The sequence below is a fragment of the Cygnus atratus genome, chromosome 12 (assembly GCF_013377495.2).
Source record: "Cygnus atratus isolate AKBS03 ecotype Queensland, Australia chromosome 12, CAtr_DNAZoo_HiC_assembly, whole genome shotgun sequence".
In the NCBI taxonomy this organism is placed as follows: domain Eukaryota; kingdom Metazoa; phylum Chordata; class Aves; order Anseriformes; family Anatidae; genus Cygnus; species Cygnus atratus.
Window position 1 is genome coordinate 5,136,373 of NC_066373.1, and position 16,948 is coordinate 5,153,320.

The following is a 16,948-nucleotide window of genomic DNA, read 5'->3' on the forward strand; positions in this document are numbered from 1 at the left end:
GATACCTGAAAATCATCTTTCTTCTACCTCAAAGCTAGAGCAATGTAAAACAAATTTCCATGTATATGATGGTGCACTTCACAGAACAGAGACATAGTTCTATTCCTGATAAAATCTATACATTACATTCAGTAATATTCAGGAATGTGAAGATGGAAATATGCTATAGAGAGTAAATTTACTTGCTCTTCCTCAAGGCAAATGAACAAGAGCCAAAATGAACAGGGGTGTGATTTATTCCTTCCTATTGGCAACTCTTCAATTCTTTAACTCTTTAAGTCTAATACTTTCTGGCCTGTAGAAGAGGATTGTCAAGCTATTCTGCTGTGCTGCTGTGGCCTTTTGAAGCACACAATGCTGAGAGGCTGCACTAGGGTACCCATCGGGGCCACCATGAAGTCAGCGGGGGCACCACGCCTTTCCTCCTTGTCTGCACACCAAGCTTTCCAATAGCCCAGTGAAACTCTGGAACTGATTTTCCTCTGGTGTGGGAGACCAAAGTTCAGAAACAGAAAAGCCTTATGAAAGAGCCACATTCTACTAATAGCAGCAACTGGTCATGGAGAAATTTGCAGTTGGATTCAGGGTGTCCTGAGCTATAGAACTTGTTTATGCTGAATAAGACTTTTTTTTCTTTTTTTTCCCCCCAGATATGCCACTCAGTGGTAGGTGTCTAGTTTGGGGTGTGAAAAGCTGATCTGCAAAGGTGTCAAGGCAAGCCTACCACACATACGTACGTTAGATAAGCACTGTGTGTGCTCATCATCCTGATCTGTAAGAATTTAGGCATATAAAGCTAAGCATTGCAAATGGCATATCATTGAAATACATAAGCTTAGATTTAAAAAAAAGAAAAAAAAGTGATTATGAGTATTTTGAGATTTGGCTACCAAATCTGAGACAGTTTTAAGGGGTTCAATTCTTAGGAGTAGTGAAGACCACCTAGAAGATTTCCTTACAGAATCTCAATGCAAGCCACTTTTTTGTTAATATCTTTTTTTTTGTGTGTGTGTGCATCATTAATAAAATATGCTTCAGTTTTCTTTCACCTCAACAGCTTCTATTTCCAACAACAACAACAAATTAATAAACCTTGAAGCGTCCTTTGAAAACTAGGAATAAATCATTCATCATTGCCTTTTGTGATGTTTTATATAGCACAGTGCTTTGCCAAAGAAACTTTCTCTTTATGGCCACCATCTGGTGTAACTCATAAGGGCAAGTTAGGACTCTGAGAAATCTGCAGGGCCCCCTGTAACATTTCTGGGAAAAACGAAAGACTTATTCCAACAGGCGCAACAGAGTTCACAAACAAAGGACTTATTCATAGCTTTACCACAGCTTGGAGTGAGGGTGTGAAAATATTGAGAAACCTTTGTCACTAATTTCTAGTCAAAGCTTGCAAAGCACAATTGCTTTGCAAAGCACAATTGCCTTGCAAGCCCCATTTCTGCTGGTGAATATGTTTTAGTTTAAGTCACTGGTACATAACACGTGCTTTAAGGGTGGTTGCTACATCAGTCGTTCAGGCAGCCAGCTATACCTGAACAGAAATGAACTAGTCTTGGATATATGTGAGGGGCTCAAAGTTGGTTAAAAAAAAAAACACTTTAAGTAACTTCTTAAACTATTTAAACTCTTTAAATTCTTAAATTTAATAGCCACTTACACAAAGGCAAGCAGGAAAAAATAATAATAATAAATAAACCATTATCTGTGAAGCTCCCATGTGGACTTCTGGCATAAGAAAACTAATTAAAAATGTGCTTCTGTTGAAGAAGAATGCAAAAAAAAAACAAGTTTCCTACAAAATGGTGAATTCAAGCAGCACTATTTGAAATCGAGCCATTTTTCAGTTATGAGTGAAAAGGGCTTTCAGGAATTTTCTCTCTTCTTGAGGACCCTGGTTGCTAATTTTGATGGTTTTAAAGCAGTATTTTATTTTCTGTAAATGCTTTTCTTTTCCTTGTGGTAAACAGAATAAACTGACAGCCTGCTTTAGTGACACTAAAAGGTATGAAGTCAACAAACTGAAAGAGGAAAACTATCTTTCTTTCATTCCCCATCTGCTGCAGGCAGTTGAAGAGTTACATAGAGCAACTGTAGATTAGGAAAAAAAAATCACAGTGCTGTAGAAATTGCTAACTGTAGGCTCACTTGGACAGCTTGGCTTCATTTGTAGACATTTCCAAACATTAGTTGTCCTTCTGGGGGCATGTTTCAAAATCCATCAAGGCCAGAGACAAGGCTTCCATTAACTTCAATGGCTTTGGAGCAGATCCACAGAGGACAGCCTGTGGCACCTCCAACTCTGGCATTTTTAGCAGTATGTTCATGTATTCAGATTTCCAGTTGCAGAGAGAGAACCGGACAATGCTACAGAATCGATCCATCACTCCAGTCAATGGCACTTACTGGAAATACTCAATATCACTGAGTCAGATACCTTTATGTACAGCCTCCTTCTTCATACCTATGTTTTCAGAAACAGGCTGTGTTTCTCATATGTAAGAAGCCAAAATGGAAGGGCTTTCTGCCAGCTTCTCCAAAGCCAGGCAAGTCAGCATGGCCCAAGAAGAAGCAAGCAATCTGAAGGGAACATCACGAAAATACGCAGTGGTAAACTCTGACCAGCAGCTGTCCTCAGCTCTGACTTTTGCAATAGTGTGGGAAGTCCCAAACTGACACCTATAAGGTTTTGTATGCAGCCCAAAAGGGATTGCTAATCTGCGGGCAAACTCCACAACAGGTTATCAACTGTTTCAGCAGAACCAGCTGATAACCACAGTTACAGGGTCTCTTCCAGGAAAGGGAGGGGTACCTGGGCACTGCCTGGGCCAGATCCATCAGATAATCAGAGTACGGACCGGCCATCCTCAGAGGCGGCAAACCCAGGCTGAATGTTTGTATCTCAGCTGCTGCATCAGCCCTCTCTATTAATCAGACAGAAATTCCTGCGGGATCTGGTCCAAGGGTTCCATAGCTGAGATAAGTCTATTATCAAGTTCAGTGGGAGGGGGGACATCTAGCATAGTTACTGTCCTTCCATCACAGGGCATTTTCTTCCCCTTTCCTCTACTCCTCTGCAATTGTCCTACCCATTAAATAATTACCCATGAATTTTCTCTTGAACACACGATCATAATTCTGCTTTATCCAGCTGAGCAAGGTGACTGACTATGAAGTGGAGGTCAAGAAAGGCTTGGGACTGAAGACAATTCTTAAATGTTTACTGGATACAGTGCACATACTTTACTCTGTAAGAAAGCTTCAGATAGTCAGAGCTGGGCTGGCATACTCTGAGATAAGTGCATTACCTTCAGGTCAATAGTGCAATGCCGGTGGCATTTCTGCAGTGCAGGAATTCAAGCGAGGATCACTGCTTCCTGCATCTCTGTGATGCAGCTCCTGGCTCACTGAGCCCCATCCAAATATAAATGCATGTTCTTTCAGTGTCAAGTCGTGGTGATATAAATTAATAATAGTTGCATCAAATTCAGTGGAGGTAATGCCGAGGACATGAGGATCACAACAGCTACAGATCCTTATTTGTACTGTTTCTGCTAATCCAGTGGCCTTGTAAGCCTGGCAGGTACCTTTTGTAAGGAAGTTCAGAAGTACTTAGGGATTTCAGCTCCAAAATGCTGCTGGACTGGCTTCACAAAGTCCATCAGCAGCCTTTGCAATGTCCACATATGGCTCCCAACTAGTTCTGATGATGAAGGCAGTACTTCCACCATTTCCAAATCACTGTATTAACTTCTAGCCTTGTCTTCTACCTCCGAGCAGGTATAAGTGAAGTAGCTCTGTAGAGTTAAGCAGCTTAGCTTTTAAGGGAAGATGGGAACATTTCACATGGGGTGTGTAATTCTAAACAGACACAACACTTCAAAATACATCCTACTTGGAACAGCTGAGGTTAATCTCAGGATGTGTAAACAGGTGGCCAGGATGAATGATCAGTAATTATAGGCATCGCATTAGCATCCAAAAGAAGCACCTCAAATAATCACACTGAAACAATAATAATTATTAAAACCAAAGTAATCCAAAACAATTAAATGCATCTAGAGGAACACCGTGTGTTTTCCCATTTCATGATTCCTTGTGTTTCTTATTTCCCTCATCCTTCTCTCATTCTTACTGTTGTATCTCATTGTTGTTGTGAAGACATCCAGCTTTAATGCTCACACAATGACACCTTTGATGGAGGAGCTTTATCTCACTTTTGCATATGTCCAGTAACAGCATACATCAACCTTATCTTCTCTGCTCACCAGGAAAGCAATCCTGTAATGGCTTCTCTTCAACCTGACTTCATGTGGAATGACACCTTTACACAATAGGCCTCACAATGGCCATTGCAGTGACTTAGTATCAACACCGGTTGTGTGTATCCTCAGACGCAATTGCCATTATATATTACAAGCAATCTGTTCCACGTTCTATTGCTGCTGTTGTTGCAAACAGTAAAGAGGAAGGAGGAATACTGATGACATGACAAGGATGACAACTCAAGCTTTTGAAGAAGGCAGCAAAAAGAGTGGTGATGTGATAAGCAACACCAGTGCTACATGGGGCACTGAGCTGAAAATGTGGCTTGGGATCACAGTTCTAATTTTTCTTGCTGTATGTTTGGCTGTGGAGGAGACAACAGTTGAGGAAGGAATCCCTTGCTCAAAGTATCAGCTAGCTTTCAACCACTCATGCTATGAGTTTGTTAGACTCCAGCGATCCTTCAGAAGTGCCCAGAGATGGTGCGAGAGAGGAGGGGGGCACCTTGTCTTTATTGAAAACGACGAAACTCAAGAGTTCTTGCAGAAGCATATTGCCGAGGATCAGGAATGGTGGATAGGACTGATCTCAAACTCCTTGCTGAATGAAACTACTGACGGTAGGTGATTTTGAAATCATGTCTTCTTTAAAACTGTACCAGCCCATGATGCTTACTTACCATGACAGCAAATGCAGTCAATCCCTATAGACACCTGCTGAAAAAACAATGTCTTTTGTAGCTGTAACTTCAGTTTTCTATTAAGATGTTCTAGCTGTGTGCTTCACTTCTCAGTTGCATGTTGTCACCTTTTCCGTGGGATCTTGTGCTTGTGCAAACACATGGTGAATTAGATCAGCTGGCTAACCCAGTTAAAAAGATGTGCTGGGTTGGTTCTCCAGTGGACAAGCAAGCTGAGCTAATTCATCACGCTAGGAGATGCTGCAAGATCTGATGCAAGGGAATGGTGGAATTTGGAGGCTGGGAGCATGGGGGAAGCAGTGGTGTCTTTTTTAGTGGCTATATCAGATTATATGTAAAATGAAATTGAAGATCTCTATTCAGACAAAACCGTCTTTGCTTGAGTAGGAGCAGGGATACAGTCTCACTCTGCAGGCTCTGACTCCTTAGTTGTGTTACTGTGGAAAATAAACACTCAGGAAATGATTACTTTGTTCACAGGGTCAATGATTTGGCTGGACACCTCAAATATAAGCTACAGTAACTGGTACAAGGATCAGCCATCTTCTTTCTCATCCACATGTGGGTACATCCTAAAGAATGCCAAGTATCAGTGGAGTGTGACTGAAAACTGCAGCCAGGAATTTGACTTCATTTGTGAGTTTGGTAAGATACACAACGGCTGGATCTAAGACATGAGCATACTGTATTCACAACTGTGCATAAGTGGTCTTGTTTCTTTCAAAGTGGCTGTGCAATAACCTAAAGCTTATTAAAAATGAACAAGCAAAAAAATGGTAAACCCCATCAGGGGCTCTTTTTCCACTTTGTTGATGATCTGATCCAAAGAAAGGAAGAACCCTAAAATCACTGGGAGCTGTAGGTGCTCAGCAACTAGCCTGTGAATTCCAGGTTTCCAACAGAGGACTAACAAAATAGAAACAGATCTGAGAGTGAATTGAAATGTGGAGTTGTCCATGTCTACTGTATACATAAACTACTTTAAAGACGGTTTGAGCAGTGCATAACAGCATGTTTGCATATATGAACTGCCATACCACCACAGTACCTGAGCGAGGTGGAACCAGTATGACTGCTCTGTATCTAAACTCGTAATCATAAATATGGGCCAAGGCAAGACCATCAAAATAATTTGTCACGGAAGCAAAAATACAGCTGGGCTTCCAGAGATAACTTTTCTAGCAGCCTGGAGCAAGCAAAAGTGAGAACAAGTTTTTCTTGTTCAGACCCTCCTATCAGGTGAAGTTTGAGGGTTTCCCCAGGACAAGGAAACAGACAGGAGCTTGTCCCTCCTGGTGGCATTTTAGTGTTTAGATAGAAAAAAGTACAGACATTGTGTCCCTGGAGCTGCGGCTTGGAACAGTCCTGGAAAGGAATGCTGGCAGTATGATCCCATTCGACACATAGATACGAGGGGAATTTGTGTTCCTCGCACTTTGCACGTAAACCAGGCATTTAAAACTGGAACTAAGGTCACAAGCACCTGAAGGCAGGTGTGGCTGTAGACTCACTAATATAAATAGTCTTCAAATGCAGTATGCAAATCCAGGTTATCACAAGCCATAGCAGTGCTGCTGCCCTGGTCCAGTACGGTACTACCTCTGACATGATTAACAAATCATTCCACAATCAGCAAAACTAATAATGACTTGATTCCTGTCCTGATCTCTTGTTCCACATCCCCTCCTTATCCTCCCCCTCAGCTCTCCCAGTTCACTCCCAGCGCTTTCTGCCTCTCCAGATACTTTTCCCTCCGTCCCTGCAGTTCTGCAGCAGCTTCAGAGCTCCGGCTGTACCTGCAGGCAGCTGAATCCCATCATGGAAAAGATAAATGCTGGGTTATGATCTTTATTCCTAGCAGAGGCACTGATACAGCTCTTTCTCTTCCACCTACCTATTGATTTTCATGAAATTTTAGGGTGTTTCGAGGTTTATGTCTATACATCAAATTTGGTTGAAGATGACGGACCTTAAAAATGATTGGGGGAGAGGAAACTGGCAGACAGCATGATGCCTTAAGCTTATTTTCCATGCAAAACCAGACTAACATCATTTTTCCATTACAACATGGTAGACAACTGTCTGTTTGTAAGGAAGCTACCATCTGTTACCATAGGATCTGACTTATAGCCCATTAAATTCAAAGAGAGTCTGCATTATTGAACAATGATGCCTACCCGTCATTCCATTACCCAGGAAACTGTGAACAGATTAAAGCAATTACAGCCTTGGTTTCCTTATCTACAGCCCATATCCACTAATACACATGCATATTTCAATAATAGACTCCTCTTTTACTAGCTTTGCATGCAAGGAATTTGATCTAATATCCGAAAGAAACAGGGACATTCTTTTCATTAATTCCTCTGGGTGCTGAACGTTTGGAGGTTCGCACAGCCTGACAGTGCTTTGGTGTTTCTGTAAAATGGGCACAGTGGTGTTTGACTCCCTCACACTCAGTTACTGCAAGACTTGGTTCACAGTAACATCGAGTTCAAAACCTCACAGGTTTTGAACGTGCAGGTAGCTCCAAATGGGATCACTAGTTGAACTGAACCTCTCTGATTCCTGATAACCTCGTTTACTTGATCACTTGAGATGTTTATGTGTGCAAAAACTATTAAGCAGACAGACAGCATTCTGCCTTCATCTGCTCTTTGTCTCTGTCCTAGAATCGTGTTTCTCAACTCAAGTGAAAACTTTCCTTAGTTCAGTTCACTGTTCTTACTACTTCTATCTGAGCATTTGGTGCTCCGTACGTTAGGAATTTGATGTAGCAAAAATATACAGATTGAACAGGGACTGTCCATAAGAACACAAACCCAGTTCTGGACAGTTTTACATGTAAAAGTTGCGGAGACAGCAAATACTATGGGAACGCTTTATGTAAAGTAAAGAACAAATAAATGCATGAGATAATAGCCTGTATTAGAATATAACAGTAAGTTATTTTTCAAGCTTATTTAGAGAGCTCTAACCTATAAACTGATCATGTTGCTATAGCTACAGCCAGGCTTAGATTTAGCTTTAAATAACAATAGCACACAATTACTGCAGTGTGCACACATTGGCTCTGTTAATCAACGTGCTTAAGGGGAATGATCAAAACAGCAGTTGGAGGACAATGTATTTAAAGCTGAGACAGCTGAAACAGAAACATTCTTTTGCAACACTCCCATATGAGAACAGCCTTTTGCATACCCTTCTTCAGGGTATTACGTATCCTGATTACTACAGGATACCAAGAATTCTGAAAGATAATTAACTGTCCCAGATTAATCAAGGAATAAGGTATATGCTTTTAGAGATATGACCTTACTCATTTTAACAGTCCTGCTAAATGATGTCAGTTGAATATTGCACAGGAACAAAGGTGCCTCTGTAGCAGAAATGGGATCAGGTCCTGTACTTAATATGCCAGATCTTCTCCAGCGCAATTATCTGAGTATCATGCAAATCACACACTGCCACAAGGGTTTCTGAAGTAAAAAGTAACTTTAAACCTTCCAGTACTACAGGTCAAACAAATGCTAAGTGTTTCCCACAAAAGTATGTTTATTTTTTTATTTAAAATGTTTTCTTTTATTAAAACTGTTCTCAAATTTTTGTTTAAGACGGTAAAGAGCATAAATCTATTTTTTCGGATTTCCAAAATGGAAAAATATTTGATGCTTTGTTCATTTTTCCATTTTCAGTATTGTTTAGCTTAAAAGGAAGAAAAATAAAACAAAAATAATAATAACAAAAAAGAAGGATATGGAGAACTGTAGCAGGACTTTTCAGAAATTCAAAAAGTTAATTCTGATTTTTTTCCCCCTAATAGAATCTGGTCAGAGCATTGCTTGTGATAATTACAATGCCACTGTACAGTGTGGGTCAGGAGAAGTTATCCAAATTGGAGAGACCTTCTATGGACGGAAGACCCCTCACTACTGTGTATTGGAAACCCCTCTCCAGTATGATACAGATGAAGACTGTAGCTGGATCAGTGTCAAAGACGAAGTAGCAGGTAGTATCTTATGGCATTGTTTGTCATACAATACATTCCTGGTCCCTAAAGCATTTCATCTTGTATTTCAGTAGCTTTAGTGAATGGAAAAGTATATTATTCCTAAAATGAAGAGAATCACAAAGAACTTCTGAGATGGAGGAGGGTCCCACAGAAGGCTAAATGGGAAGGAGGGAACAGTGCTAAGAAAAACCAGGCAATAAGAAACATACTGAAGTCAAAGTGCTGTAGGATTTTGTCTAGAAATCAGTGACAAAACATTGCTCCCCTCGCTGGTGTTCTTGTTTCAGTAATCATCTCTCACCTGAGCTGTTATGACAGTCAAAGACAAAAAACACTAATTCATGTAAAACTTCTTTCCAGGACAGTGTCATGGTCTTCAGGCCTGCCAGGTGTCAGCAGACGGCGCTTTCTTTGGAGACCCTTGCCCATCTTCAGGAAGCTATTTGTCTGTTCAATACCACTGCAAGGAAGGTAAGTGGGAGAGGGCTGTCAACACCAAAAGCCTGTTCTGCACTTTGCTGCAACATTGTGAGCATAAGATTTATCTTGAAAATCCCTGTTCCATCCTCAAAGAAGAATCTGGAAGAGTGGTGACCACTCAAAGTATTGAAGGCACAAAAATGTAGCTTTCCTCTCTTAACTGACAGCTCCAGAGGGTTTTTGATAGGACACAAAGCCAGGAAATTCAGACACATAAAACAAGCAAATAAAATTATGTTCTAACATGAATCTTGACCAGTAGATATGGAGAAGAATCAGCTCCCAGTCATGCCACTAATGCACTCAAATTGGCAGCAGTATCAACTCTGCTTTGGAGAAGGCCTGTTCTCAACAATACATGAAAAACAATTGAGTTATGTAAGAATCACAGACAAACAATGGCACTGAATGCTGTCATTATGTTTTACAGGTCTGCAGCTGGTTGTAACAGATACATGCTTTATCTTTGAAAACATCACAGTCACTTTGAACTGGCTGCTCTCCCCATACTCTGGCAACCTTTCCTGTATCATCAGCACTGGAGATGGCCACACAGTTGATCCTTACTACCCTCTAACGTAAGATGAGTCCTTTACACATCATCAGACAAAGAGCAAATTTCACTGCTTGCATTTCATTGAATGTTTCAAGATGAGATGTCAAAAATTAATCAGACTGATAACAGACCATACATACAAGATACTTGGATTCTGCAGAAACCTGTTTTGAAATAAATATAAAATGTTATGTCAAGCTGCCAACCACAATCTTTCTTCTGCTTATCGTGACAAGTGATTCCTATTTCTTACAAGTGATTCCTATTTCTTACTAATGGAATTGAATACAGATCCCTAGCACACAAAATTACTGAAAAAAAATGTCAGTAATTGCCAAAGAAATAGGCAAGTGTTATTTTTTAAGAGTATTTTTAAGGAGTATTTTTGATAACATTTAAAAAGAATACAGTGGAATTCTGGAATTTTTCTTTTAATTGCATAAAAATTGTGTGTTTGAAAGATCAAACACTTCTCTGCTGGATTTAAAAGTCAGATTTTGTATTGTCCTAGTGCTAGGCACGACATAATATGAATCTAGAAATTTATTTCTCTTCTAATGGAATCCCAACTAGAAAAATAAGAGTAGAAAGAATGAAAACCAAAAAGCCATAATATACTAGAAATAGAAAACATTCCCTCAGAGCTACAGACACAAGCTTGTAGCTGTAAAGAATAGGAACAAAATCTTTAATAGGGAGCCTTTAAGTGAAATATGCTTGCTAGCTGTAAGCTGAGGCTTGCTGGTTTTATGGGAGGCCCTTTTACTTCACCTACGGCCAGCAGTCATGCTTATCTGTTTTCTGCATTCAGTTTGATACCCACTCTTGCAGGGGCTGCTTTTTCTGTTCCTGTCTTGTCAATGCCATGTTTCTGAAATCCAGTTAGAAAGAAACATTTTACTTCATTAAAACAGAGAATAAAAAATACACATTGTCAAGGATGACGTCTGGATCTATTCTTTTTTAAATTATTATTATTACTTTTTTGCATTTACTAGGTGTCACCATGATAGTTCAGAGAGAATAGTGTCAGGAGTAATACCTCTTTGCCTTCTACGGTGCATGTCATTCAAGAAGGATATCCTTAGGTTCTTTTTACCATCTCCTGATGCTTGTTAGCAGTAATAGCAGCTGCTGCAGACTTCTTCGTATCCATTCATGTCCTGTTACTACCACTACTGGAGCTGTACCAGACCCAGGAAGTGGAGACATTTTTCCAGCATGGCAGTCGCACACACACAGAGCAAAATAAAATAGCAAGGTTTGAGATCTGACAAAACGCTGAGTAGCCTCAGCTTCCACTGATGTATCCAAAAGAAGATAAATCAGGAATGAAATAAAGAATAGAGAAATCGAGGGCACTGCTACATGCTCTAGTGTGAACAGTCATGTTCATTTCCAGTCTCCTGAGCCAGGTTAGAAATCTGGGAACTGTGACCACCGTTAGCATGTAAGGCTCAAGACTTTCCAGGACAGTTTTCCACAAGCAGCTGTTCTCCTTCTGTTCTAGACTGGCCAGCAGTGTCACATACAGATATTCATCTCCTGGGGAGTTCACAGTTTTTGTGGAGTGCACCACCAGCGAGTGGCATGTGACAGCACAGAGGCGGGTGACTGTTCAAGACAAGATGGACGAACTAAGCCTTACCGGGTGCTACAGCCAGTACGAATCTGGGAACGGCTCTCACTGCCGAACACTCTACGGGGAGGTGTTATGGATCCAAGTTGAACTCAACGGAGGTGAGCTTCATTACTCTGCATGCGTTAAATGGCAGGCTAAATATGATCCTACCCATGGGACAGAAGCAGGATTTTCATTACACAAAACAATCCTTTTTAGTGAATGATTTCCGTCTAATCATTGCATTTCTGCAACTGAATGCTCTCGGCTCCCTTGGAGGGGTTCTTTCTCAGAGGTATTTTGAACATGAGCACAAACCTTTTTTACCCTCTTCACAGATCTGACAAAGTATGACCACAACTTCAGTCATGTGAATCCACATAAAGCCAGTAGTAGTATTTCTGCATTTGAAGTTAGGAATGCACAGAAATGCCTCTCTAGCAGAGGGTAAGAGGATTCCCCACTGAGCAGGCCATATTTGTTACTGTGTATTTTGTGGTCACTTCAAGCTCCTGGGATCCACATGCTTAAAAAGTGAAATTCAGTAGCATGTGTTTGAACTCTCTTGACTGCCTTAGCACTCCCAGCAGAAAAGAGTCAGATTTCCATAGGGAGCCAAATGGGCACAAAGGCACCAAAAGTGACTTTATTCAAACTAACTGCATTGCTGCAGTACTCTTATGGCTCCTTTGTAAACACCTAAATGCTGCACAAAGCAGCTAGAAGTGGATTGCCTATTACGTAGGCCGTGAGAAATTTTGATCTGTCTTTTTGCAGGTAACGGAGTGACCTACACTGTACTAGCAGATAACGTGACACTCGCTGAATCCAGTGCAAAGGAAGGAATTCTCCCTCACAATCTGACACTTGACAGTGCCGCTCAAGAGCTGCTGGGTCCTGGGATGCATCGGCTGGAAATCCGAGCATCCAGCAACACCACTGCATCAGTGATCTCTGGGAGCATTGCTGTTCACTTAATTGAGCCAGTCTCTGGTCTTCAGGCTGCGTTAGCTTCTCACACTCTGCACCTGGGGGAGACTCTGGAGATAAACGTCTCTGTTCCTCATGGTGCCCCAGATAAGCTGAAGTTTGAGGTGGTTGGATCTAATGAAACGCACTCTCACGAGGAAGACAGCCCTGCAGGGGAACCTCAAACATACTTCATTCCCATGCACTCTGAAGGTACAACATGTTGACATCTCTGTTTCTAAGACACTCACAACTGAGTGGGGGAGTTCACATAAACAGGCACAGCACCCTGGGCTAGGGGACAATAACTTACAGCTGAATTAGATAACTTTTCTAACCATTTAAACCTGTCCTGTAGAAGTGTATGAACAGCACTGGCCTTTAAGCGAGCTAAAAAAACGGAACTGGCAAATGGGTGTCCATAAGGAGACGGAAAGCAAAGTTTCACATGAATTTTGCAATTAAAAAGATGTAGTGAACCAGTCATTTTTTCATGACTGTACCTGATTCAAGTATAAATGAAGACATTTTCCTGACTCACAAAGCATTTTCCTCCAGTTTGTCCATACGTGTAACTTTTTCAACTTTATACTCCTTTTCACACTAAGGTAATAACAAACCTGAGAAGTTCTCAGTATGGATGACAAAGAAAAAAGGGAGCTCCATCCTCATCTACACATCAGTCTCCAACACATAGTTTTTGTTGGACTTATGAATAAGCTTTTTAGCATTTTCTTCTTTTCATTATGAAGAATTCAAAGCCTTTAAAATATGGGATTAGGGAGACTGTCCTTAAGAGTTAATTCAGTGGCAGAAGATAAAAAAGTTTTCTCCTCTAATGAACTATTCAAATCCCATGCCAAAGCTGGAACACCAGAAGCTAATTATGATTTCACTTTATGTTTTAAGAATATTCAATATTAGAAGTTTTAATGGGCCTCCCTATACGCATTTGAATGTCCCTTCCCTTCAAGCAAAACAAGACAGCTGCTCTCTCAAGATGTCTAAACTCATTTGGACTCCAATACTAGCACATCTCTAGATTTCTTTGTTGTATTATCAAAGCCAGCTGACAAAGAACAGCATTGCAAGTGCTAGGACAAGGGCAGCTGAGTTGTTAAAACCTGAGATAAAGAGGAAGACCATTCCCTGAAGAGCCTTCCGGCAGTGGCAAACTCATAAAAACAAAAACCAACCAAGAGAAAAGAATAGGATTTTCTCAATGTATTGGATTTTACATCACAAACATGGACTGGTCTGCTGCTGTTCTAAATTGGTCTTTTGTCTTCTCTAGGTACTTTCCTAGTGAAAGTGGTGGCCATGAATGCCTTCTCAAACATGAGTCTGGATATTGGGTTCATCAATGTGCTGGCAAACACTTCTCATAAAGAAGGTAATTGCATTTATCTGATAGTGCTGTTTTTTACCATATAAATGTCTTTTTGCAATCAGAGCATTTTATGGTGTGTTTATGGTTTGCATCTAGTAATTGCTTTCTTTCCAGCAATAGTGCTGAAAACTTTTGTGGAGGCTTCTTCACGATGAAGGCAGATTCTCTGGCTTTGAAGTGGTCATAAATTAGCATCGCTCTCTCTATATAACATATTCCACATTTGCTATTTGTCCTCAAAATTAAGTAGTGAAGTTTGTGTCCTGGGATGTAGCTCTAAAACCAGGAAATATCTGCATCACAGCAATCATATAAATTGCTGCCAGTAAACACTTCTAGATGGCACATGCATACATTTACAAAAGCAGATTTTACCAGGAATAAACTGACTTTAGTATTTAGACCTTTCCAGTACTTTCCCTCATTTTTTCTCTGTGCATCAACTGAACTTCTTAACCTCTGTGAACTGATTTTGATTTACACCATTATGATTGAAGAATTACAGTGATCTTATTTATAGTATTTATAGTGACAGTTTGTTACAGTTTTACCTCCTGAAAATACACTGTTTATCACAATTCAGGAGTCTGAGTCTTATAGCCCTATCTTTCAGAGTGCCTGTAGTCAAATATTTAAGGTAAATTCACTGAGGACTGTCTGAAAGCTTTATAGGTAGCAATAAAATAGTGTTGGTTTTTTTTTTGTTTGTTTGTTTTTGTTTTGTTTTGTTCTGTATTGAACAGGTACTGCTAAGGAAAAAGGCAGCTCCAAAACAAATACCCAAAAGACAAAAGTAAGTACTATTGAAAGATCTTTCTTTAAAATAGAAATGCTTAGAAATTCCTCTTGCTAGTAAAAGTGCTGCAGAAGATATTAAAAACAGGTATTAGCAACATATTAGATTATGGACTAGATTTTCTGTGCCCTAAATAGTTTAACACAGAATCTACACCAAACATCTCCAAGACAAATGTGTCCACAGGCATTCAACCTACAGTTTGTAAAAGTCTGCAAATAACAATTCCAATATTAGAGAAAATGAACTTTTCACCGTGATCCAGTTTTGGAAGTTGAAATGTGATTAGATGAATTTTTAAATTATCTATGCGACTAATGCGAACTTTTCTTTGAGGGGCTATCTTGCAAGCAGAGTTAATATATTTTTATATTATTTCCAAGTGTTTTCTGCTTCTGTATTGGAATGTTTAAGTCACTTTCTGAAAAAGAAATTTCCAGCTCATGGCAAGCTCAGAAACTAATGATACACTAATTGCTAGCAGCTGCACAAAGTTAAATCGAGAATTGCTAGATATAATGTTTTGTTATCATCTCAAAGGTCTAGTTTTTAACTATAACTCTAGCAGACAGATGTCTGCTATGGGAGACACGCTGCTTCACAAGAAGGCATCACGCTTTACAGATTGGCTGTAAGAATATATTGCATCAGAGGAATATTAAACTAATTCAAAAGTTTATCACAGTTTGTTGCACAAGAAGACAAATTCAGCTACTTTCATCTTCTCTTTATCTACAGCTGTAATGTATCCAATTCTGATAGAAAAGAGAGGTACTAGAAAATGTACTAGAAGACAAATGATTGTCCAAGACTTAAAAGTCTTGGTCCAAAAGAGGAAAAGTAATGGGAATTTCCTAAGTACCTGGATTAATTTTAAAAATAGGAGCTGGGCTCCTAAACAGGTGTGAGTTTGGGAATATCTTGCCACACATAATTTCTCTGTGTGATCTGTTTCTATTCCCATAGCTTCTACTCCCATACAAACACTAGTTAGAGAAAGATCATTTAAATTGCAGATCTGCATCTGGGGTCTAACCTTACATACCGTTTTCATTTCTATATGAAACAAGATATGTATGTGTTTATACATGCTACTCTCCTAACCGGTACATTTCCTTATTATTTAGGATTACAAAAGAAAAAACAAAATATATATTAAACCGAGTCGCCACGTGGATCCTTTCACAACTGTTACTCTTGGCTGGCCAGATAACAGCACTAATTCTAGTTTCCTCTGGTCCTGTGGTATGTGCATTTCCTGAAAGTTTTCCACCAATTTCTATTTCATGAGCATTAAACTCATTGTCATGTTAGACCAAGCTGTGAAAATCTGACTAGGGGGTGGTTTAGTCTCTACCTGGCTTTATAAAAGTTTGCCACTTGCTGTGGAACATCCTTCTGCCTTATTCTGGTTTTAACACCCACCTAATCATGGTGTATAATAATGCATAGTACACAGTTCTGTCTTTTCCCAAAGGCGGCTCCTAGGTTTCAGTTTTTCAAGATCTGTCTATCCTAAGCCTTCACCCCGCTAGTGAAGACCTAATTGCAAGTGACTTAAATAGTTAGGCATTTGAAAGGTATGTGTCTCAATAGAACTGCAATAATTAGCATCAAAAGTAATGCAAGAACATTTATGGCTGAAAACAGAACTGAGATTCAGAACATCTGTGTTCTGTCCTCGTATTTATCCCTGACCTCATATATCATTTTGAAGAAATCAGTTTGAACTCTGGTTACCCACTCCGTAAATTGGGTTAAGGAAACTCGCTTACTGTATAAAGCTCTTTGGAGCTGCTGTCGGGCAAGTCCTTCACATGGGACATGGGATGTTACGATTATTCTAATAATAAAAGAAGTGTTCATGCAGGATCTTGCTGGCCTGAGTGGAATGAATGCGTGCAGCACCAGATAATCTTAACCAACCAACGAGAGGTGCAAATCCCACCTTCCTGCCTTCCTCCTCCAAAGTCAGCAGTGACTGTGAAGGTTACAGTCCAAAACCGTGGGAATGAAGAGAAACAGGATGAGCAATGTCTCTATGTGACTGCAAAACAAGAACTACAGCTAGAAATCAGGTCTGTTTTCAAACCTTAGTGTTCACTATTTAATATTACTACTACACAAATCTAGGGCAAGGCCACAATTA

General features: G+C 40.0%; 1 protein-coding gene across 1 annotated transcript in view; it reads left to right on the forward strand.

Annotated features, from left to right (window-relative positions):
* Nucleotides 1-4,506: 4,506 nt before the first annotated feature.
* Nucleotides 4,507-16,948, forward strand: part of PKD1L2 (polycystin 1 like 2) — a 39,271-nt gene continuing 26,829 nt past the window's right edge. The window contains exons 1-11 of the mRNA XM_050713282.1: nt 4,507-4,894; nt 5,456-5,620; nt 8,799-8,984; nt 9,348-9,458; nt 9,898-10,045; nt 11,543-11,763; nt 12,422-12,826; nt 13,908-14,006; nt 14,747-14,796; nt 15,927-16,044; nt 16,670-16,877. Of these exons, the coding sequence (XP_050569239.1) occupies nt 4,507-4,894; nt 5,456-5,620; nt 8,799-8,984; nt 9,348-9,458; nt 9,898-10,045; nt 11,543-11,763; nt 12,422-12,826; nt 13,908-14,006; nt 14,747-14,796; nt 15,927-16,044; nt 16,670-16,877 (2,099 nt within the window). The remainder of the gene's footprint in view (nt 4,895-5,455; nt 5,621-8,798; nt 8,985-9,347; nt 9,459-9,897; nt 10,046-11,542; nt 11,764-12,421; nt 12,827-13,907; nt 14,007-14,746; nt 14,797-15,926; nt 16,045-16,669; nt 16,878-16,948) is intronic.